This window comes from Acomys minous, assembly GCF_964271855.1.
Source record: "Acomys minous genome assembly, chromosome: 6".
Lineage (NCBI taxonomy): Eukaryota > Metazoa > Chordata > Mammalia > Rodentia > Muridae > Acomys > Acomys minous.
In genome coordinates this window covers 93,612,904-93,636,502 of record NC_140487.1, presented here as the reverse complement: position 1 = coordinate 93,636,502, position 23,599 = coordinate 93,612,904, and the positions used below count along the sequence as shown (strand labels likewise).

Sequence of the window (23,599 nt, the reverse complement as noted above, 5' to 3'; positions counted from 1 at the left end):
GTGGGAGGGAATTCATCGCAGAGCAGCTCTCCAAGCTCCAGTGTGCCCAGCTCTCCTGCGGGCTCAGGACATACACGGCCCAGCTCCCTACATGGTCTGGCACCCAAGCTCCAGCGCCAGTACCGCTCTCCACGGCGCAAGTCAGCCGGCAGCATCCCGCTGTCACCATTGGCCCACACCCCTTCTCCACCCGCAGCAGCAGCTTCCCCTCAGCGGTCCCCATCACCCTTGTCTGGACATGGATCTCAGGCCTTTCCTACCAAACTTCACTTATCTCCTCCACTAGGTAGGCAACTCTCTCGGCCCAAGAGTGCGGAGCCACCCCGCTCCCCACTACTTAAGAGGGTGCAGTCTGCTGAGAAGCTGGCTGCTGCACTGGCAGCTGCTGAGAAGAAGTTAGCACCTTCCCGCAAACACAGTCTTGACCTGCCCCACGGGGAGCTCAAGAAGGAGCTGCCACCCAGGGAAGCCAGCCCTCTGGAGGTAGTTGGAACCAGAAGTGTGTTGTCTGGGAAAGGGCCTCTTCCAGGAAAGGCAGTGCTGCAGCCTGCTCCCTCAAGGGCCCTTGGGACCCTCCGGCAGGATCGAGCTGAACGCCGAGAGTCACTGCAAAAACAAGAAGCTATCCGGGAAGTGGACTCCTCAGAAGATGACACTGATGAGGAGCCTGAGAACAGCCAGGCCACCCTGGAACCGAGATTGGGCCCCCACCCAGGAGCAGGCCAGAATCTACCCACTAAAGGTTCAGGAGAGGGTAGAGAAGAGGACACTTTCCTGCACAGGGATCTAAAGAACCAGGGTCCTGCACACGCAGGCCTATTAACAGGAGTCATACTAGGTTCCCCCCGAATAGAAGTTCCTGGGTTCTCCCAGAGGAGACTCTGGCGGCCACAAGCCTTTGAGGAAGCTACCAACTCGTTACAAGCCCCTAGCCTGAGTAGGTCTGGGCCCACAAGCCCCACCCCCTCTGAAGGTTGCTGGAAGGCCCAGCACCTCCACACACCGGCACTAGTTGCACTTTGTCCCACCTCTTCAGAACTTACCCCTGCCAGTTGTGCTGCTGCCACCTCCACCTCTGGAAGCCCAGGGACATGGTCCTGGAGACTCCTTACTGAAGGTCCAGACAGGGCATCCCCAAACAAGAAGATAACAAGGCCAGGTGAACCAGCTAGCTCTCAACATGTAGAAACCATAGTTCGAGCTCTGCCTAAGAACCTATCTCCTGAGCGGGAGAAGACACAGCCACCGAGTGTCCCTGGACTGACCTATCCACTTCATGAGGTCCCTAGCCAAAACTGGCTATGGGAGTCTGAATGTGAACAAATGGAGAAAAAGGAACCAGCCCTGAGCATCACCGAAGTGCCTGATGCCTCAGGCGACAGGAAGCAGGACATTCCATGCAGAGCCCACTCCCTGAGCCCAGAAACTGGGCCCAGCCTGCACTGGAGAAGCCAACAACATGGGGGCCAGCAAAAGCACCAAGACTTAGCACTGACATCAGATGAGCTTTTAAAGCAAACATAGCAGTTGTTTGCTTTCCTTGCATTCACCTGTGTAATACACCCTCCTGGAGACTATCTTGGCCTTTGTTTGCTTCTTTCCATTGGTCGGGGGCCTTTTGCTACAGGGACTGCACTAAGTTCCCACTCAGGAAGAGAACTTAATCCAGTTGCATTTCTCAGATCATTAAATACCTGAGCTCAGATCTAAATGGATGCTGGATAGTAAGTTTTCTGGGTATAAGAGTAGGGAGTGACGTAGGAAGGAATGGCCATAATGTAGCACACACAATATACCTGCTATGTTCAAGGAACAAAAAAACAAAACAAAACTCTATAAAGTGGAGCTAGGCCTGCCAGTTTAGGACAGACTGTGGCTTACAGCCCTTCTGCATAGCCATCAATGTACACAAGGAACAAAGCAGGGTCCAGCTCTGAGCCTGTAAGTTATGGAGTGCTGAAAGAGGATTTATGGCTGCTAATATTCCTGCTTACTAGATAAGGAATTGAGCCTTTTTGTTCAAGCAAATACAGTTTGCGCAGAGTTGGAATTAGAATTTGGGCCTCTGATTCTAGAACCTTTACCTCCTAACTTAGTGTCTTGGCCAGTAAGTTGTAAAAAAAAAAAAAAGAAGGAAGTGGTGAGTTTAACATTGGGTGTATTTACTTTGAGCTATATATGGGGTATTCAGAAGGTAATAAAGTATACGGAAATGAGAGCTAACATCTTAATCACAGCGTTTCTGGCACAGCAACATTAAAGGCAAGGAGTTGGGAGACATAGCTCAGTGGTAGAATTGTCTAACCTGAAAAAAGGTCCAGAGTTAAATCAGTTACACACATTCCAGAACACAAGAGCCAAGAGAGGAAAGAGCTTCAAAATAGAAGGCATAGTGGCTTGTTAAAATGCTGAGAGGTGAGATAAGATGAAAACACAATTACCTATTTAGTGACAGAGCATTCCTGGGCTGTTGTAGGTTAGGACTTATGATGGCAGATAGTGCAGTGAGCAGCCCTTGATGATTAGAAATGTAGTGTTTGGGAGGAAAAGAAAGCGGAAACATACAAGGACCCAGGAGTAGATAGAGGATGGTAACATCACAGTGCAGGAACCAGGCTTGGTAGTGTGGTAGAGAATCTGGAAGATTCTCCATGGTTATGCTGTCTGCCCCATAATCTAATGCCTACCTCTTAGAGAAGTCCTGGGAGGCCTGGAGACCAAAGTCAGTACTTCTGGGATACTACAGCTTTGTCATTCTGCATGGTAAGACAGTGACCACCAAAAATTAGACATTAACAGGTTCCTGTAAACATGCACGAGAGCTATAGGGTTATGTATGCTTTACTCCTGTTTTGGAATAGAAGTAGATCAGGCGCTATGATCAGAGTTAGTAGCATCACAGGACAGAGAACCAGACTTGGCATGTCAAGGCTACAAGGGTCCATATTGGATGCCTTCTTGACTCTTTACTTCTGATAGTTCTGTAACTTATGTATTAGCTGCAGAGCCTGGGCTGCTGCACTGGGTCCTGAAAACAGGTCATAGGTTATTATTGCTTTGGAAGATCACCGGATGGCTAAGGAGGTAGTGATTGTCTCACGTCAAGATCTGGTAATAAGCACCATAGCATAGGTGAAGGGAGTGGATGGGAGGAAGGAAGCATTTCAGTTTACTGGAAACAGCCCTAGGAGGTTGGAAGGAAGCACAGCCACCAAGCATCTAGTGACAAGGGCATCAAACCAAATGCAGTAGTACTCCCTTAAGAAACACTGCTGGAGCTGGGCATGGTGGCGCACACCTTTAATCCCAGCACTCGGGAGGCAGAGGCAGGTGGATTGCTATGAGTTCAAGGCCAGCCTGGTCTACAAAGCGAGTCCAGGACAGCCAAGATAACATAAACTCTCAAAAACAAAAACAAACAAAAAATAAACACTGCTGGGTGTGAGAAGTTTCTCAAGGATAACTTCAGGTAAGTGGTACCAGGTTTGCTTTAGCTTTTCTCTGGCTGTAATATAGACAGGCTACAGTGGTTCGTGTAAGCCAGGGAAGAGTGCATGAACCTGTCAACAAGGAACTATGAGAAGATGGATGGTAATTAAAACTATCTAAGGATTGCCTGAGGGACATACAGAATGAAATGAGAAATGAAACCCGAAAGGCCCCATAACATTTAGTAGATACAGCAAGTGCAAACAAAACACAAAACTAGAACAAGGAATGAGATCCTCAGTCAGAAGTTAGACCCACCACGTATGGCAGAGCACACTTGGGGAAGCAGAAGCAGGAGGACCTCTGTGTTTGAGGCCAGCTTGGTAGCTTGGTTTACGTCGTATGCTCCAGGACAGCCATGGCTACACCAACCCTATCTTTAAAAAAAAAAAAAAAAAAAAGCTGACCGGAGCAACTTTTAAAAGTGTTTAATTGGGTTTATGGTTTCAGAAGATTAAGGTCAATGATGGTGGAGCAAGGCAACGCTACAGGAAGAGCTGAAACCGCACATCTTGGTCCTCAAGCAGGCCACAGAAGGAATACTGGGAATGGCAGGAGCCTTGAAGCCTCAAAGCCCACGGCTACTGGCACACCTCCTGTCCTTCCCAAAAGTTCCACCACCTGGGACCGAGTACTTAGAAAGAAGCCTGTTGGGGCCATTCTCACTCAGCACCACAGCCTGCGCTCCTGTGCTACGTTCAGTACATGCTGAGAATGAGATCTCTTACAGTAGAGATCTAGGCAAGAGATTGCCTAGACATAGGTGAATTCAGTGACGGGGGCAAAATATAGGTAGAGGTGAGTCTAGAAAAGCCAGAGAGATGAAACATGTCAGAAGAAAATAGGCGAATGGGTTGTAATGGAGTGGATTTAGTGAAAACACAGCATTGGTTACTTAATACTTCAGAGGGTACAGTTTTGAGTAATAACCAATAAGAAAATTTCAGATGAGGAAATAGACACTGAGGTGGCTCTTGTTGTGAAGAAAGGAAGATGAGGGAAGGGTATGAATACAGTTTAAGAGTAGAATGAGGCTGCCCAAATCTGTTCTGTAAAAAAATTAAGTGTGGGGGTGTTTTGTTTGTAAATCTATGCACCATGACATTCAGTGTCAAGAGGCCACAGGATGTTAGGTCCTTTGGAACTGGATTGTGGGTGTTTGTGATCTGCCACACAGGTGCTGGGACTGAACTCTCTAGTGCCGTACACCCAGCCATTTTAAATGTAGGGTAGGTATGATCTGCCTTAAGAAAACAGTGAACAAAAGATTCCAGAGATGAGAGGAAATAGAATCCAAAATGTACATGAAGGATGGCACCAATCGGAAGAGGGCTGCCTATTGCGATTTAACAAAAAGGAAGCTGGTAGTCAGCCTTTCTATGTTCTCTAAATCCAAAATGCCTATGAGATGCTATGTCCTAGTGGAGATTTCCAAGGACAGGTGGACAGGAGGTAATTTTGACCGGGGATTAAACATCATTCATGACAGTTCACGACAGGAAAGAAGTGTACAAAACAGGCATTCCCTCAACATGCAACATGGATAAAGTGCCTTGGAGAGGGACAAACTGCGAGACTATGTTCATTTCTCCTAACCCCAGAGTATGATGAGATGCTTATTTCAGGGCATGAGAACCAATAAATACACTTATTGGAATGAGTATTAAGGGGAAGAAAAGGTATTTGATATGCTTGTGTCCTCTTTGGGGTAGATAGGTGTTGAGAGTTGATTTCCTCTTAACAGGAGAGAGAACTCAGGTGTCCCGAGTTTAGCCGCCAAGACTGCAGAACCACTTACCTTCCTCCCTAACTGCCGTAAGCCCATTGCCCTCCATGCAAAGACGACAAAAAGGTGCTTCACTGCAATGTCTTTATTGCATCTGGAGCAATCAGTCAGACCATCCAATCTTGGAGAAGGTGCTTTAAAAAAAAAAAAAAAAGGCCCCAATGTTCTGGCCTTACCTTCCCCCTGCCCCTTCCCACAACTGCACAACAATGTCTGAACACATTTGGTGACGAGAACAATTTGCAAGAGTAATCTAGGAACTACATTATGAATTGTCCCAACACAAGACACAACTGGCTTCCTTCTGAGTTGTTTTTACATAAACTACATGAACTTTTTATTACATCAAAGACAACAGAATAAACTCTTCACAAGAAACAACTGTGTACCAAAGTTACATGCGCAAGGATTTGTAAGGAAACAAGGTTGGTTGTCACAAATGGCTAGAGCTAAGTCAAGACTGAGCAGTTGGCAGCAAAGGAGCGAGCATGGACCCTCTGGTTTGTGCCATGGAAACCTCACAGAGAGCTACTCTGGTGTCCTAACTAGCAGCAGAGATCATCCTAGAAACCAGAGATTTCTCGGATACATTTTTTAAGCTCAAAAGAATGCATGGAGCTGGTACCTTGCAGCAACAAGAGACAGGGAAGATGCTGCACTGGATCGAGGAGTCTGAAATAAATGTGGAGATCCTATGTCTCATTATAGGATGTCTTCATCCATGGCTGGAGCAGTGACAAGAACACAGACAACCTACCGGTGCTTGAACTATAACAGGTGGAAACAGCACTGTTATTTTAAAAAAAAAAAAAAAGGATCTAGCCAACCCGAAGCTGCTTTCATGTTGAGGACTGGCTGTTCTGTCTCTACACTCTGCTTCAGTCAGTGAGGCTACAGTTAAGATGCCAAAATAGACTCTCAGGGACCCAAATTATGGGACAGAACATTGAGCTAGACTTGGGAAGACCAATACCTGCTTCCAGGCCATGGAGCAATAGCATGTTGACTCAGACACCAGGGCCATGACAGGAGACTGGTCCTTATGCCATTTCCACAGCTCAGGATCAAGTACATCATGTGGCAAACATGTCAGAAAAAGGTAACTTCCAAGTTTTTAAATGATCCACTGGTCTCAGATTACACAAAGCAATCACTTAAAGGGAAAGGAATTCAGAGCTGAAAACCAGCCTTTCTTCAGTCTAGCCCAAGTATAGATGCTAAGATGCTGCTTGCTCTCTCCTGCGCATCTTCCATATCTGCCTACAAAGTAATGACAATATTCAACACTAAAGTAGTATATCCTATTCCATGTTGACTCAGTTGGGAAAAAAAGAACTCAGGACATACCAAAATTTTAGTGCTTGATCGGAGGCATTCCTCATACCTAATCTTGAGACGGTAACTTAACTGCCTCAGCAGGTTCAACATCAGGTGCAAAATCACACAGGCATGCCAATCGGCAAATAGCCTGGCATTTCTTGGTAAACTGAGCAAGATTTCAAGCTGGCAATTTTGAGAAAGGCAGGGCCCTCAACAGTGGCTGCTCATTCCATACTGGAGCATGAACAGAAAAGGCAGCATAATATACCCTTTCCTTCCTGTCCTCACTGTGATGGTTTTCCAAAACTTACTGACATATCTCTATACTGCAGTTCGTTCTAGACATGGTCACCAGAGTAAGTGCACGGGGAAAGTCATCTTTGTCTTTATTTTGGCCCCCAAACTCTTATCTTCCCTGATCGTAGGCCTCATGAGCCAAGACCCAGGCACAGGTTGCTTATCTTGTTCAGCGGGAAGGCCTGACTGCATGCACATCACTGCACTCAGCAGCTGAGTCATGAGCCTGCTATGGCTCCACGATTGGCTCTGAAGCAGCTGGACTCACTTAACGGCGTGTGAAGCCAGGAACAGATGCTTGCCTTCTACCTAGCTTCACTTAGCTGGAGGGCCTAAACCACACGGAGCACAAAATTCCTGGCCTGAAATCACAGCCACTGAGGCATGAGAGCAGGCTGTGCACAGTGCCTTAATGGCTCGCTCACAAAAAAGGCAAATAGGAAAGCCTCAGATACACTGAACTCCATGCTATCCCCTCTCCTGTCAGAAGTTCCAACTACAATATGGAGTAACATGCAATGTGATGGGGCCCTTCACCCTGGACACCAGGGCCCATGTGCCTGTGATTTACTGAGATCTCTGACACAAACTGAGTCCTCCCTTAACTACCTATGGCTCCCTAAACCCCACCCAGAAAAGGAAGGGGAAATGAAGGCAAATTAACCCTCGTATAGTTTTGGCAAGGCTTTTTTAACCCTGGGGAAGCACACAACAATGTTGTTCTCTATCATTATTTGGTATATCAAGCCATCTAAAAGCACTGGATCGCACCTTTTCTTTACTCATAAAACAACTTAGAAAGGTCTCAAACATCATTCTTTAGACTAAACAAACACCACACAAGCACCAACTTCATTATGACTCAAAGCTCACTATCCCCACAAAATAATTCTATTCCTCATTTCTGAGAAATGAGGCCAGAGCAAAAGGAAACACACTGACCAATTTTAGTGTTTGTTGAAACTCACATTTCTAGTTTTCTTTCAAGTTTTGGAACAGAAGTGCACATTCAGCTACGACTGTCCTCCCCTTCAGCCTTGGTCTGGCAATGCTGCTCTGTTGGTTTATGAACACAGTGCTTTAGAGGGAGGAGATGGTAAGATGCTGAAGCCTAAACTTCATTGGTAAAATTGAAGTAACATCGACTGCAGGAGTCTTTTGCCTCCTTCGTTAGATTCTGTAAATGAAGCCCCATACCTCCCTATTTTCCTTTGGTTTTTTTTTTTTCCTTTAAACCCCAAATCCCATTTTACCACAGTGCCAAAGTCGGCTTCATATTGGGGGGGGGGGGGGGGAGACTATTGAAGCAAAACAGCTCCTGACAGAACCATGACCTACTACATTCTCAGAGTTGAAGACAAGAAGACATGGGCTCTTCAGAGGCTTCCATGTGAAAGCCCCGCCCCACCCCCACCAAGTTAACTGCTCTTTTAAAGGTGCCTGACAACAAAACCAAACCCCCATGAAACCAGTATCTGCTTCCAGCTTAGTACGTCAGTGCAGCAGCACAACTGAGTCCAGAGACCCTGGGCAAGTGGCCAGCTACTGCTTGGCCTCTCCACCTCACATTCACAGAATCACTTGTGCAAAACAAGCAGTCTCCGTAGAAAGAATGCCCTCATCGTAGTCTAATATAAACACCTTAGGCAAAAACTGCTAGAGAGCGTGTCTCTGCCACTCTGCTTATCTGCAGAGCGAGGGCATCTGTGCGTGGACAGGGTAGGCGAGCCTGACGTTGAGGGAGTCATTGTGCTGAACCAGGGACGTCTGTTGGTAATGGAGTACCAGCTCCTTCAGCGAGCTGTACAGGTTGTAGGGCTCTGCAAAGCCGTATCCTCGAGCAGTGCTGTAGATCACACAGTGCTTCACTTCTCCATCCGCACTGCAAGACACCGTGGGAAAACGATAAGGTGGGACACAGTAGGCAGGAAGTTCAGAACAACTGTTATACAAAGGATCCCATGCAGAAGCATCCTGTCAATCAAACAGAACTCTTAAAGGCTTGACTTCGACTCTTAAAACAACCACCAATCTCTCAGCCCTCGATTCCTGTCACTCCACATACATGTCTATTCTATGTTAATTTCTCATGGGTGTCGGTTGCTATAGCTTAAAATTGTGAATTCTGAAACCAAAGTGGTAGTGTTACAGCTTACATACTTATTTTCTTGAAATTGTTTTGGTTATTTTGGGTCTCTTGCACTTCTTAGAAATTTTAGAACAATCTTGTTTATTACTGCCGGATATTCAGCTAGGACTTAGGATTTTGTTTGATAACTGCATAGATCAACTTTATGAAGTACTGATAGTTCAAGTTTATTACATCTCAAGGAGCTGAGTAGGTGTGACAGTAACAGGAAAACTCTAGACCAGCAGTTCTCAACTTGTGGGTCATGACCCCTTTGGAGGTTGATTGACTCTTTCACAGGGGTCACTTAAGACCATTGGAAAACACAGATACTTACATTATGAATCATAACGATAAGTAGCAAAGTTACAGTTATGAAGAAGCAACAAAAACAATTTTATGGTTGCGGGGTCACCACAACATCAACTGTATTAAAGGGTCTCAGTATTAGGAAGGTTGAGAACCACTGCTCTAGATATTAACATTTTCAATCACGTTTCTCAGATATCACTATACAACTCTCATTTGTTTAGCTCCTAGGCAATTCATAATTTTAAATGGCATGCCACCTCATTTTTGAATTTTCATTACTAGTACAAAGAAATACACTTAAAAAAAGAATAAACTAGGCATGGAAGCACCCAACACTTGGGAAATAGAAGCCTGAGTACCAGAAGCTCAGGGTAACAATCAGACAGATACACAACAGGCTCAAGGGCTGCCTGGAGTACATGAGACCCTATCCAAAATTAAATATATACTAAGAGTAATTATATACACACACACACACAGACTGGTGTCGCCCGTGACCTCGGTAAGTCCAGTTTTCCTCTTCTTTTCCAATCGTGAGTCTTTTTTTTTTTTTTTAAGACAGGGCCTCACATTATACCACAGGCTGGCTACTCCCTACATAGGCCAGGCTGGCCTGGAGCTCACAGAGATCACCTGCCTCTGCTGCTGAGCACTGGGCAGGCTTACAGCATGTGCCGCCATTCCTGCTTCAGTCACAAAGCCTTTCAGAGTAGACAGAGTGCTCTTAGAGGAAGGCGTCCAAACTTTTCTATCAATTAAGTATGACACCTTTTATCTGGTAACAAACTCTCCCCTACTCCTAGGAAATGAAAGTATTTGCATTTTGCAAATACTATTTGTGAATATGTTGAGCATATAATGTGATTCCTTTAGGGAGGTTCCTTTCCTAATATGACATTAATTGGCTTTTCTGTGTTAAACATACTTTCTTGAAATGAATCCTATTTAATCATGATACATAATGCTTTTTCTGTGTGCCTGAAGCTGCCTTCTTGGTGTTTTGGTTTCTTGTTGTTTTTTTGTTTTGTTTTGTTCCTTTTATTGAAAATAGAATTAAAAAGTTTCTTCTTACATAATATATCCTGATCACAGTCTCCCTTCCCTCTACCCCTCCCACCCCTCCCCACCTCTCCTCCATGTGCATCCACTCCCTTTCTGTCTTGCATTAGAAAATAAACCAACTACTAAGAGATAATAATAAAGTAAGATAAAACAAAAATTAACACATGGAATTGGAAAAAACAAACAGAAGGAAAAGAGCTCGAGAAAAGGCACAAGAAACAGAGTCATTGTTCATACCAGGAATCCCCAAAAACACTAAACTGGAAGCCATAATATATTCAAAGAGGCCCTGTGCATGCTGCCTCAGGCTCTCTGAGCTCATATAAACTTTGCCCTTGTTGATTTAGAGGGCTTTGTTTCCTTACCCTCCGGCTTTTACACTCTTTCCACTTCCTCTTCCCTGAGTCCTGAGGGGAGGAATCTGATGGAGGGTTAAGTGTTCCAAGGTCTCTCATTCTCTGAATCTGAATAATGTCTCGATATGGGTCTTTGTATTTGCTCCCCTCTGCTACAGAAGAAAAATTCTTTGCGGGGAAGGGATTGAAACAAGGTTTCCCTGTGTGGTTCTAGCTGTCCTGGAAATTGATTTGTGGACCAGGCTGGCCTTGAACTCTGAGAGATCCACCTGCCTCTGACCAAGTGCTAGGATTAAAGGCATGCGAATCCACCACGAAGCCAGGAAGGGGGGGGGGTTTGTTTGCTTGTTTTTTGTTTTTTTGTTTGGTTGGTTTTTTGTTTTTGTTTTTAAGACAGGGTTTCTCTGTGTAGCTTTGGCTGTCCTAGACTCACTTTGTAGACCAGGCTGGCCTCGAACTCAGCAATCCGCCTGCCTCTGCCTCCTGAGTGCTGGGATTAAAGGTGTGCGCCACCAACCCCAACTCAGGAAGATTCTTTAATGATGGCTAAGCAAGGCACTGATCTGTAGTGCACAGCAGAATGTCATTAGAGATCATTTTATTGCTTTTTTTTTTCTTTTTTTAAGATTTATTTATTTAATGTGAGTGTACTATCTGCATGTACACCTGCAGGCCAGAAGAGGGCATCAGATCCTATTATTGATGGTTGTGAGGCACATGTAGTTGCTGGGAATTAAACTGAGTATCTCTGGAAGAGCAGCCAGAGCTTATAACCTCTGACCCATCTCTCCAGTCCTTTATTGCTCTTTAAAAAAAAAAAAAAAAAAGAACGGTAGTATTTGTTTCACCCTAGGTCCTTAAGCTACAGTCTGGTTCTTGATCACCCAAGCAGTGTCAGGTATGGTTTCTACCTCGTGGAGTGGGCTTTATGTCAAATCACACATTGGTTGGTTACTTCCACAAGTTTTGTGTCACCACTGCAGCAGCATATCTTACAGGCAGACCACCATTGTCAATCTCAAGGGTTTGTGGCTGGGTTAGTGTTTCGTTTCTTTCTTTCTTTCTTTCTTTCTTTCTTTCTTTCTTTCTTTCTCTGTGTAACAGCTCTGGCTGTCCTGGAACTCGTTCTGTAGTCCAGGCTAGCCTCGAATTCACGGAGATCCACCTGCCTCTGCCTCCCAGCAGTGTTTCTTTTAGTGGCATATGGAATAACTTTCAGTACCAAAGACACTGAAACAATAGGAGTAAAGGCTCTATGTAAGCACCAATTTAATTTCTCCATATTCAATGAGTTGTATAGGTGTTGTCAACAATAGGGCCTTGCTGTCAGTTTGTGGAAAACAACCTATAGCCTTGGCAACAGCCTGAGTTGTTTGGAGATTCTCCGTGGGATCCCTCTGGCCAACAACTCAATTAGTGTGACATAATCCTGTAGCTTTCAGGATTTGGTGATAAGACACAGCCAGTTGGAGCTTTGTCTCCCCAATTATGTGGCTATTTCAGTTAGATCATCTCATGCATGTATGTATTTTAGGATACTTGTACTGTATTAGGTTTCCATATGACGCCTCAAATGGCTCTTAACTTTAGCTGTCTCTCTCCCTCCCCATCCCTACTTGGTCCTCCTGTTCCAGCACACATACTCCCATCTATCCATAACTACTCTATTTCCTTTCCCTAATGACATCTATCTGTCCTCCCTGGTCCCTTAGTCTCTGGTTCTATGGACTATAGCTTGGTTATCATTGATTTGCCTACAATTCCCCCACCCCCCACCCCAGACAGGGTTTCTTTCTTTTTTTGCTTATTGCTTTGTTTTGTTTTTTGATTTTTTTCAAGACAGAGTTTCTCTGTATAACAGAGTCCTGACTGTCCTGAACTTGCTTTGTAGACAAGGCTGGCCTTGAACTCGCAGAGATCCACCTGCCTCTGTTTCCTTGCTGCTGGGATTTCAGGCCTGTGCCACCATGCCAGGCTATTTCATTTTCTTAACAGCTGAGTAATACTCCACTGTATAAGCATACCACATTTTCTTTATCCATTCTTCTGCTGAGGAACTTCAAAGTTGTTTCCAATTTCTAGCTATTATAAACAGAGCAGCAATGGACATGGTTGAGCAAGTGTTTCTGTATAGGACGAAGCATCCTTTGGATATTTGCTTAAGAGTGGAAACTTTAGTTTCTTTTTAAACTCACTTATGTTGTGTAAATGTTTTTGTTTTAATCCTAAGTGTGGGTTTTAGTTTGAGCTTTAGTTTGTCCACAGCTGACAACTGTCTCATGCAAGACATGGTCTTTGCCAGCTGGTAACAGCCTGCATCCGAAGCATGGAGAGGGGCGTGGTCTAGGACTCTGATCTGAGGAGGATGAACAGCAAGGAGGGAGAGAGAAATGTGGGGTGCTGTGGTGGTGTGAAGCATGCAGCAGTTTGGAGAGACCAGACACGGACAGTGTGGCTGATGGAGAGAAATGTTTCAGTGCAGCGGCTTGGAGGAGACTGCTTGCTGCATTTGCTGTTGACAGAGATTGGTATTGACCCTAAACAACCAGAGTAAAGGGGTCTGTGCCCTCTCTCCCCACTAACCTTTCTCATACCCAGGGCTAAGGGGTTGGTGGAAGGGAGGTAGAGGCTTCAATACCCCAGATAAAATAGGGTTTAAAAAGCAAGTGTCGACAGGTATAGCTGGATCTTGAGGTAGATAATTCCCATCTTCCCCTCACTGATTTCCACAGTGGCTGTATAAGCTTGCACTCCACCAGCAATGGAGGAGTGTTCCTCTCACTCCACATCCTCACCGGCATGTGCTGTCACTTACTACTTCAGCCATTCTGACAGGTGTAAAATGCACTCTTAAAGTAGTTTGGGTTTATATTTTCCCAGATGACTAAGGATGTTGAACATTTGTTTCATTGTTTCACAGCCATTTGAGATTCCTCTTTTGATGGTTCTTTGTTTAGATTTTTACCCCATTTTAAAACTGGGTTATGTGTTTCCTTGCTCTCTAGTTTTTCAGTTCTTCTTTATATTTTGGACAGTAGCCCTCTATTGGATGTGTAGTTGGTAAAAACCTTTTTCCCATTCTGTAGGCTGCTGCTCTGTCCAAATGATGGTGTCCTTTGCCATGCAGAAGCTGCTCAGTCTCATGAGGTGCCACTTATTATTGGTGATCTTAGAGCCTGTGCCAGCAGAGTTCTGCTCAGAAAGTCTCCTGTGCCAGTGAGCTCAGGGTTACTCCACACTTTCTCTTCTGTCAGGTTCAGTGTTATTTGGTTTTATGTTGAGGTTTGGTTTTCCGAGAAAGAGTTTCTCTCTGTGTAGCCTTGGCTGTCTTGGACTCGCTCTGTAGACCAGGCTGGCCTTGAACTCAGGGAGATCCTCCTGCCTCTGCCTCCCGAGTGCTGGGATTACAAGTGTGCACCACCAGGCCCAGCTTTATGCTGAAGGGCTTTGATCCACCTGGAGTTGAGTTTTCTGCAGGTTTATTTGGACTAAGTATGGGTTTATTTGGATTCTTCTACATGGAATCATCCAATTTGCCCAGCACCATTTGTTAAAGATATTTTCTGTTTTCCATTGTGTCTTTAGGGACACCTGACTCTGTTTTTTTAATAAAAAAGCCAGAGTGTCCAGAGGTATTCAGATTCACATATGAGTCTTCAATTCAATTCCAAAGATCAACGTGTCTGTTTTTATGCCAATACCATGCAGTTTTTATTATTATTTCTCTGTAGTACAGCTTGAAATCAGGTATGGTGACACATCTAGCATTTTCTTCATTGTTCAGGATTGGTTTAGCTATCCTGGTTTTGTGTCTCCATATGAAACTAAAAATTGTCCTTTCAAGATCTGAAAAGGATTGTGTTGGAATTTTAATGGGGATGGCTTAGATTGCTTTTGGTAGAATGGCCATGTTTACTACCCTAATAATCCATAAGCATGGGGGATCTTCTGAGATCATCTCAATTTCTATCTTAAATCACTTGAATGAAGCTTTTATCATACAGGTCTTTCACTTGCTTGGTTAATTACTCCAAGATACTTTAAATTATTTGAGGCTATTGTGAAGGTTGTTTCCCTTATTTCTCAATCTACTTATCATTTGTGTGAGTTAATTTTGTATCCAGCCACTTTGCTGAAAGTGTTTATCAGCTGTGGGAGACACGCTGCCACCTTCCTTTCCTTGTTCTTATAAGACTTAAAAGTCTGGGTTGTTTAAAAACAAAAGGTTTGAAGCCTGGCACTGCCCTCTCTGTCATTTTCACTCAAACAACTTAAGCCATGTAAATCAAACAAAAGTGGGATGCTGTACGTAGCCCTGCCTTTAGAGGGCAGCAGTGCAGGCGTACAGTGTGCTTCTCAGTTCTGCCTTCCTTTTCTTCCATGGACAGCATCCATGCTTTAGGACCCAGCTCTAACGCCTTTTCTACAAACCTCAAATTCTCTTTTTCCCAACCAGAACACATATTTCCACACATGAAAGAGCTATTGATGATAGCTATGCCACAGTGATCTTATTTATCTTAGATACTGTAGGAAATGAAGCCTGGGAGCGGAGTGTGACAGCTCATCTTATCTTGTAGTACCACTCCGTGAACCCCTTTTATTTATCCTTTCTTCCTGGCCCTCCTATTTTTTTACGTTAACACACAAAATAATGGGTTTCAATGTGACTTTTTAAAGGGTTTTAAAGTTACACTAATTTTTCATTTTTGTTTTAGTGTATTTTGAGTCAGGGTTTCTGTGCAGCCTTGGCTGTCTTGGACTCAGTTTGGTAGACTAGGCTGGCCTCGAACTCACAGAGATCCTCCTGCCTCTGCCATCTCGAGTGCTGGGACTAAAGGCGTGCGCCACCATACCTGTCATATTTCTTTCTTTATGTTGGGGCACACATACATGTGAAAATCAGTAAACAAACTGAAGGAGTTGGTGTTCTCCTTCTACTGTGGCAGCCTGGAACACTGGTCATCAAATCTGACAAGTGCCTTTACCTACTGATTCCCATTATGACTTTTGAGACATATGTGCCATTGTACCTCAATCATACTATATTCCCCTAGCTACCTGCTGTTCCCCTTGATTCTCCCAAATAATGACAGGGTTTCTCTATGTAGCCTTGGCGGTCCCTCTTCTGCTATTGTGCTGTTTATATTTATTCTTATATTCTGTGTGTGAAAGAAAACAGCCATCGTTGTCTAACCCTTGCTCTCTTTGACAGCAGTCACCTGGTTACCTTCCTTTGCTTTCTACCCCGTCTTACAGTGGCATTATTATCCTAACAATATTAACAGGTAGCATTTACCTCAGAGCAAGTATTATTATTACCTTTGCTTTACATGTAAGACTAGACATGGGACAGGTAAGCTATGTACCTACGTTACACAGCAAGTACGCAGCAGGGCCAGACTCAAATCCGTTACATCCTAAAGCCATTAGATAACCACTGGTAGTAGACCATAATTTATCACACTATGCGCTAATTCCATCTCAATTTTATGATAATGACTTTCACTAATTAATATAGATTTGAAAAGGTCATATCCCCAGAGTCGACTTACACAACAGAACAAGCGTAACATCCTTTCTTGCTGCTCTCACGAATTAAGAATGCACCATCTGGTTTCCCATAAAGCAAGTCCTCTGCTTGTACTCGGTTGATATCCTCCACAAACCAGGTTTTCTCATCATAATGCGGCAAGTTCTCATCTTCTTCATTGATAAAATAGCTTCTAAAAATTAAATATTTGAAATATTATTCTAGCAATCAGTTTTCTTATATCTAAAAGCTAATAAAATGTTGTTCTAGGTCTTTATAAAATTAGGTGAGTATTTAGTTTTAAACAACTTTACTACTTATTACGTTGCAAAAACTACAGAACTCATTCAGTAAGCTAAGACACTGGAATAGCAGTGTGCACATGCAGGTTTGGGGGCTTTCTACACTCAAGTGTGGACAACTCAGTTCAAAAGAGGCTCAAAGTCCTCTGTTCTACAAGTGACCCTGGAGCCACCTTCCCACGTGCATAATGTGGGGGAGCCTTACACGGAGAACAACGCCCTGGAGCCACCTTCCCACGTGCATGATCTGGGGGAGCCTTACACGGAGAACAAAGCCCTGGGAGCCACCTTCCCACGTGCATGATGTGGGGGAGCCTTACACGGAGAACAAAGCCCTGGGAGCCACCTTCCCACGTGCATGATGTGGGGGAGCCTTACACGGAGAACAAAGCCCTGGAGCCACCTTCCCACGTGCATGATGGGAGGACTTACTCAGCATCCTCACTGTTGATCCCCAGCCAGGCGTTCAGGCGCTTCTGCCTCACTCCTTTGTGACTGAGCCATCTGCCAAGAGGGAAGACACTGTGAGAGTCTGCCTGCCTAGATAAAGGAAATATGTTGAAACCAGCCAAGCTCTGAAAGATTGGGAACCTCCTATTTTTTTCCTAGTCTCAAAAAGAGTGGCCAGAGTTTTCCCTAAATTAATCTCTCCATTACTTTTCCTTTAATTAATACCACAATCAGTTTCCCTGCAAAAAGGAAAAAATAGAAAAGCACTTGAAATTAGGGATGTGCCTTATTTTCTTTCTTCTCATTTCTAAAAGTACACACATACTTGCATTCAAACATAGTAAAGGCTCACGGTCTAAAACAAGAGTGTACAAGCGAAGTATAAAAACACTCATGAGCCAGGCGTGGTGACGCACACCTTTAATCCCAGCACTCAGGGAAGCAGAGGCAGGAGGATTCTGAATTTGAGGCTAGAGTGAGTTCCAGAACAGTCAAGGCTAAAACAGAGAAACTGTCTCGAAAAACTAAAAAACAAACAAACAAACAACACTTGTTCATCACAAACCAAGGCTCCTTTCCTTAATATTCACTATCATAAACATCATCTCAAAGCTAACTATTCACAAAAACATGTATGTGAGTGTTTGTAGCCACATTATTAATAACAACCAAAAGACAAAACAACCCAATAATTGATATCGTTAAATAAAATGATATGTCCAAATAATAGAAACTGTCATAAAAAGAAATGCAGAGGCTGGAGAGATGGCTTAGAGATTAAAAGCACTGTCTGCTCTTCCAGAGGTCCTGAGTTCAATTCCTAGCAACCACATGGCTCACAACCATCTATTATGAGATCTGGTGCCTCTTCTGGCCTGCAGGCACACATGCAGGCAAGACACTGTATACATAAGGCATAAATAAATCTTTAAATTTAAAAAAAAGGAACACAGTACTTATATATATGCTATAAAATGGAAGAACCTAAAGCCATCATGCCAAGAGTAAGATGCCAGTCATAGAAGAGTGCACATTATATGTTTTGTTTTCATGAAATGTTCTGAATGGCAAGACTATACAGGAGGATAAAGTAGCTTAGTAGTTGCTTATGGCCAAGAAGAAAAGGATAATAGGTAAGACAGGTAAAGAGCATGCGATTTCTGTTTATAGTGATAAAAAAGTTATTAAATATGTTGTGATGATTACAAATACTTTGTATATGCTAAAAGTACTGAATTATACTTTTTTTTTCTTTTTGGTTCTTCAAGACAGGGTTTCTCTGTGCAGCTCTGGCTGTCTTAGAACTTGCTCTAAACCAGGCTGGCCTTGAACGCTAAGATTCACACACACACACACACACACACACACACACACACACACACACCCTGCCTCCTGAGTGCTGGGACTAAAGGCGTGTGCCACCACCACCCAGCATATTTTTATACTTAAAATTCTTGGGGCTAGAGAGATGGTTCAGTGGTTAAGAGCACTGGCTGCTCTTCCAGAGGTCCTGAGTTCAATTCCCAGCAACCACATGGTGGCTCACAACCATCTGCAATAGGATCTGATGCCCTCCGATATACTCTGATACATAAAATAAATAAATGTTTAAAAGAAAAGTTCTTAGCTGGGCATGGTGGCACACGCCTTTAATACCAGCACTCAGGAGGCGGAAGCAGGCAGATTGCTGTGAGTTCGAGGCCAGCCTGGTCTACAAAGTGAGTCCAGGATGGCCAAGGCTACACAGAGAAACTCTGTCTCAAAAAACAAAACAAAACAAAACAAAACAAAAAACAAAGAAATGTTCTTAATGTATTTACTGAGTTACAATACACATAAAGCATGTTGATCGTACATATACAAATTGATAAACCAATATATATGTATAAACACATCTAACCACAGTCATATCAAAAATCAAAGCATTTTTAAGGACCCCAAAACATTTTTTATTTATTTATTTTTTTTTTGGTTTTTCGAGACAGGGTTTCTCTGTGTAGCCTTGGCTGTCCTGGACTCACTCTGTAGACCAAGTTGGCCTCGAACTCACAGCGATCCACCTACCTCTGCCTCCTGAGAGCTGGTATTAAAGGCGTGCACCACCACTGCCTGGCCAAATTTCATTTCTTAAACATTAAATTTCTTTAAGGGACACCTGTTCTATTTACTTATTTGTAGAATTTACCTTGAGAGAATAATTCTACTTCTGTGATTCTACCATAAAACCACAGTTTCTAGTTTTTATGTTTTAAGAAAACATCAACATAGGCTTTTAATTTTTTTATCTTATGACTATCTTGCCTGCATGTGTGTCTGTGCATCATGAACCTGATACCCACAGATTTCAGAAGAGGGCATCAGATCCCTTGGAATTGGGGTTACAGATGGTTGTGAGCCACCATGTCAGTGCTGAGAACCAAACCTGGGAAAAACAGTATGTAGACTTAACCACTGAGCCATCTCTTGAGCCCCAACATGTACTTTTTACTGTGTAACATTTTGCTAATTTTACCTGAGAGTTCCCAATTATTTGCACGAAGTAGAGTACTATGTTCTAACTTGATTTGTGCCATTCTGGGACCTCCTACTACAAAGGGCCACATTCCTAAATTCTTAAATATCACCTTCTAGTTTTCAAGTTCTTCTCCCATTGGTGACAATTCTAGTTCCAGTAACAACCTGAGGCTGCTGAGTCCCTCAGCATTCAGCCCCAGATTACTCACACAAGGTGCTGATCTCGGATCTTACGCAGCTGGATCAGATCAGGTTTGATGCTATTCATTTTTTTATCTATTTCCCGGTTGTCCAAAGCTTGTTTCTTCAAATCCTGCTCTAGACGTACTTTACTATCATGAATCTCACCAAGACGTGATTTCAATTTATCGTAATTCATCATAATCCTGTGAAAATGTATGACATATTAAGGCTAAAGTAGTGACAGTCTCATTCAGTATTCACTTGGAGTATTAAGTACACTCACCGTTCAATCTCCTTTTCATTCCCCTCTCGACGAAATCGCTCAATATATTCTTTACTGTGTTGTTCTTGGGTATGACACTGCTCCTCAAATATTTTAATTGTTTCGTTAAAGGCTTCAATTGCAGTCCTCTTCATCTGTATCTCCTACAGAAGGAAAAATAAAAATATACACTTTATAACTAGGCATGGTGGCTCTTGACTGTAATCCCAACACTCAAGAAGAAAGAAATAGGAGGAGCAGGAGTTCAAGGGCAGCATCACCAAGGGCAAGCTTAAGACCAGCATCAGGGTTAGGGTTAGGGTTAGGGTAGGGTTCTGCTTTTGTCTTTGCAGGAGAACAAAATCATCCAACTGAAGAATATGGAGACCACTGGACAAATAAAACATCTGAAGAAAAAGGACTAGACACCAAAGAAGACAAGTAGCCCAGATGATGCAGCCTCACAAACTGCCTCAATAGCTGTTTCTTCAAAAATCTGCATCCAGAACAACCTCAAAACGGCTAGCTAAGATGGGCCTGCCTCATAGACTGGTCCAGTCAGGACTTCATTTTCACAGCATATAGAGACTAGACAGCAAATATTATAGCTAGACTTGACCATTTTCCCAATTTCTTGGTCCCCCAAAAGGAAACTATGTCTCAAATCAACAGGAAGCAATTTTAAGAGAGTGTTGCCCCATTACCAAGAGATGGGGTGGCTGGTTTTTGGTCTTTCAATGGGTGATGGATGTTTGCTGTCATTGTAAGGGATTGGTTCTAAGTTATTAACAGCATTGGTCAGGGAGGAAACAAAGTATAAGTATAGAAGGTTAGATTCAGGGATATATATATTCATATTCTCTCTCTCTCTCTCTCTCTCTCTCTCTCTCTCTCTCTCTCTCTCTCTCTCTCTCTCTCTCTCTCTCTCTCTGGGTTTCTCTGTGTAGCCTTGGCTGTCCTGGACTCATTTTGTAGACTAGGCTGGCCTGAAACTCACAGCGATCTGCCTGCCTCTGCCTCCCGAGTGCTGGGATTAAAGGTGTGTGCCACCACTGCCTGGCTTTTTCTCTCTTTTTCTTTCCTCTATTCTTCTTTCTCTCCTATCCAGGAAAGAAAGGGGGAGAGGAGATGGGTAGGAAAGAAAAAAGGAGGAATATAGAAATAATATCAGAATAATAGTGGGGAAAGGATAGATTATTCAATCTACTCTTCTAGATCTTTGTATACTGATACAAAGTTAAGGTTATATTTGGTTACATTTGATATAGATCTTTGTATATTGATACAAAATTAAGGTTCTATCTTGGTCACAACATACTATGTACCAACTCTTTTTTAAGGTATTATACTGATGTTAATTCTTAAAAATTCAATGTGAAGTTCCAGTCCTTTTGAAAGCTACTGTCACAAACCATTTAGGATAATTAAGAAATGCAAGTTAATAATCAAACTTGTGGTTTTGTTATGTTCTAGTTTAAACAGGTGGTTTATTTTGTTTTATTTTTAAGATTTATTTTATTACATATACAGTGTTCTGCTTGCATGTACACCTGCACACCAGAAGAGGGAACCAGATCTCTTGATAGATGGTTGTGAGCCATCATGAGGCTGCTGAGAATTGAACTCATGACCTCTGGAAGAGCAGACAGTGCTCTTAACCACTGAGCCATCTCTCCAGCCCCCTAAAGAGGTATTTTTTAAAGTTAATCAGATACTAAATAGCTAGAGACAAGCAACATTTGCCTATTAAAATATACTGAGATAAATAATCTTTAAAAACTCAAAAAACTACAGCATATGGCCTTTAAAGATGTGTTATTAATTTAAGACTTTTCGGTGAGACACGTCAATCCCTGGCAACATCCCATACACTACTTCAGAAAAGATGGTGAGCATCAAAGAACCTTATGGAGTTTGCTTCATTTGTGGCAAACCAGCCACTGGGAATAAAATGTCCTTACTTTAACTTCAGACAGAATACTGGACAAACTGGACACAGGGAAGTCAACTGCCAAACTTTGCAAGGACAGGGTAGGCAAGTCCTTTATAATTCCTGCTTCACAGGAAAAAAGATCTATTAGATATTCGGGGCCATTAGGCCAAAGATATTGATGCTCCAAAGTTGCAGAAGCAATCTCTTGTCATTTCTAGTTTTTAAAGCTGTTTGTTCAGGCTGGAGAGATAGCTCAGTGGTTAAGAGCGCTGCCTGCTCTTCCATAGGTCCTGAGTTCAATTCCCAGCAACCACCTGGTGCCCTCTTCTACAGATAAAGCACTCATATACAATAAATAAAATAAATCAATCTTAATTTTTAAAAAATCTGCTTGTTCTGTGCTTCCTCTTTATTCAGATAATATTTATCCTTCTCAGGTCTCTAATGAGGTTAAAGACTAGATAGTTATAGTCTCACAGTTAAGCTTAAATTTTTTTTAGAAGTTTAGAAAATTGTTTTAAGGTCTAAAAAGATGTTTTTAGGTTGATAAATACAAGTTATGATAGAAAGTGATTTAGGTACAGAACTTTGAACTCACCAACACAGGATAGATAACAGAGTACTTTCTCCAAGGTTGCTAAATACATATGGACTAGACATTTTGAGTGTAATTCTTCCCAGATAGTATATAGTTTATTGATGTTAGAGAAAGGATCTTTTATTTAGACAAAAAGGAGGAAATGTTGCAGGCTATTTGATCCCATTGTGAACTATAAAAAACCTGTTTTGAATTGTGCTATGATTCAATCTGTAACCCAAGAACTATCTGTTTATTGTTTTTTAAAAAAAGTGGTTGTGGTGTGGCTCAGTCCTAACACATACCTTTAATCCAGGAGCTTCTATAAATATAAGTAAATAAGGTTAACACTAGGTCAAGAGGTGGGGCAAGCAACCAGCTGACAGGGACTAAAGAGATTGGAGGGACATTGAAGAGGAAGGTAAAGACAGTGTGAGAAGAGAGGCCTTTTGGCTTTCCTGTTCTGGCATGTGAGCTGAGTACGAGGTCCGCTGGGTGCTTTCTCTGCCTCTCTGAGTTAGCAGGTTTTCACCCTAGCATCTGGCTCCTGAGTCATTATAGGTTGGTTCCACCCATTGATGCTTACTTTTAAACTCTATTTTATTTGGGGGTATGTTCTCTATGTCTTGGTTATCCATTATTGGCTTATAAATTATTGAGTATGGTTAAAAATCTGTAACACAGGAGATGGGCACAACGATGCACTCCTGCAGTCCCAGCCCTCGGGGAGGCAGAGGCAGGCAGGTGTCTGGGTCCAGCCTCGTCTGCTGGGATTAAAGGCAGGCACCACCACATGTGGCTCTGTGCTCTGTGTCTTTACTCTTTAAAAACTATTTATTTTGATATTGAAAAAACACACAATTGAGAGATTTTGAAGTTTTACAGAAAATTAAACACTGGATATTTAAAAACAGCTTTTAAAGATCTTTTAATTTATAAGCTATGGGACATTTTATAGTTTATCAGATATTGTACTATAATGTCTTAATCAATATATGATCTTACTAAATAAATAAGTAAAAGACTAAAAATTAAAACACCAGAATCTGAAAAATTCCTATCTTATGATGAAATAAAACAATGGCCTTAGGCAAT

General features: G+C 42.8%; 2 protein-coding genes across 9 annotated transcripts in view; one reads left to right on the top strand and one right to left on the bottom strand.

Annotated features, from left to right (window-relative positions):
* Positions 1–1,577, top strand: part of MAST2 (microtubule associated serine/threonine kinase 2) — a 161,391-nt gene extending 159,814 nt beyond the window's left edge. For all 5 annotated transcript variants that reach the window (XM_084786541.1, XM_084786540.1, XM_084786539.1 and 2 more), the window contains one exon: positions 2–1,577. In XM_084786541.1, coding sequence (XP_084642667.1) covers positions 2–1,524 — 1,523 coding nt within the window. In that variant the 3' untranslated portion in view covers positions 1,525–1,577. The remainder of the gene's footprint in view (position 1) is intronic.
* A 3,765-nt stretch (positions 1,578–5,342) lies between these two features.
* LOC311600182 (phosphatidylinositol 3-kinase regulatory subunit gamma) overlaps positions 5,343–23,599 on the bottom strand; it is a 73,555-nt gene continuing 55,298 nt past the window's right edge. For all 4 annotated transcript variants that reach the window (XM_084786601.1, XM_084786599.1, XM_084786602.1 and 1 more), the window contains 5 exons: positions 20,016–20,158; positions 19,759–19,935; positions 17,018–17,089; positions 16,306–16,476; positions 5,343–8,774 (listed from right to left, as the gene is read on the bottom strand). In XM_084786601.1, coding sequence (XP_084642727.1) covers positions 8,576–8,774; positions 16,306–16,476; positions 17,018–17,089; positions 19,759–19,935; positions 20,016–20,158 — 762 coding nt within the window. In that variant the 3' untranslated portion in view covers positions 5,343–8,575. The remainder of the gene's footprint in view (positions 8,775–16,305; positions 16,477–17,017; positions 17,090–19,758; positions 19,936–20,015; positions 20,159–23,599) is intronic.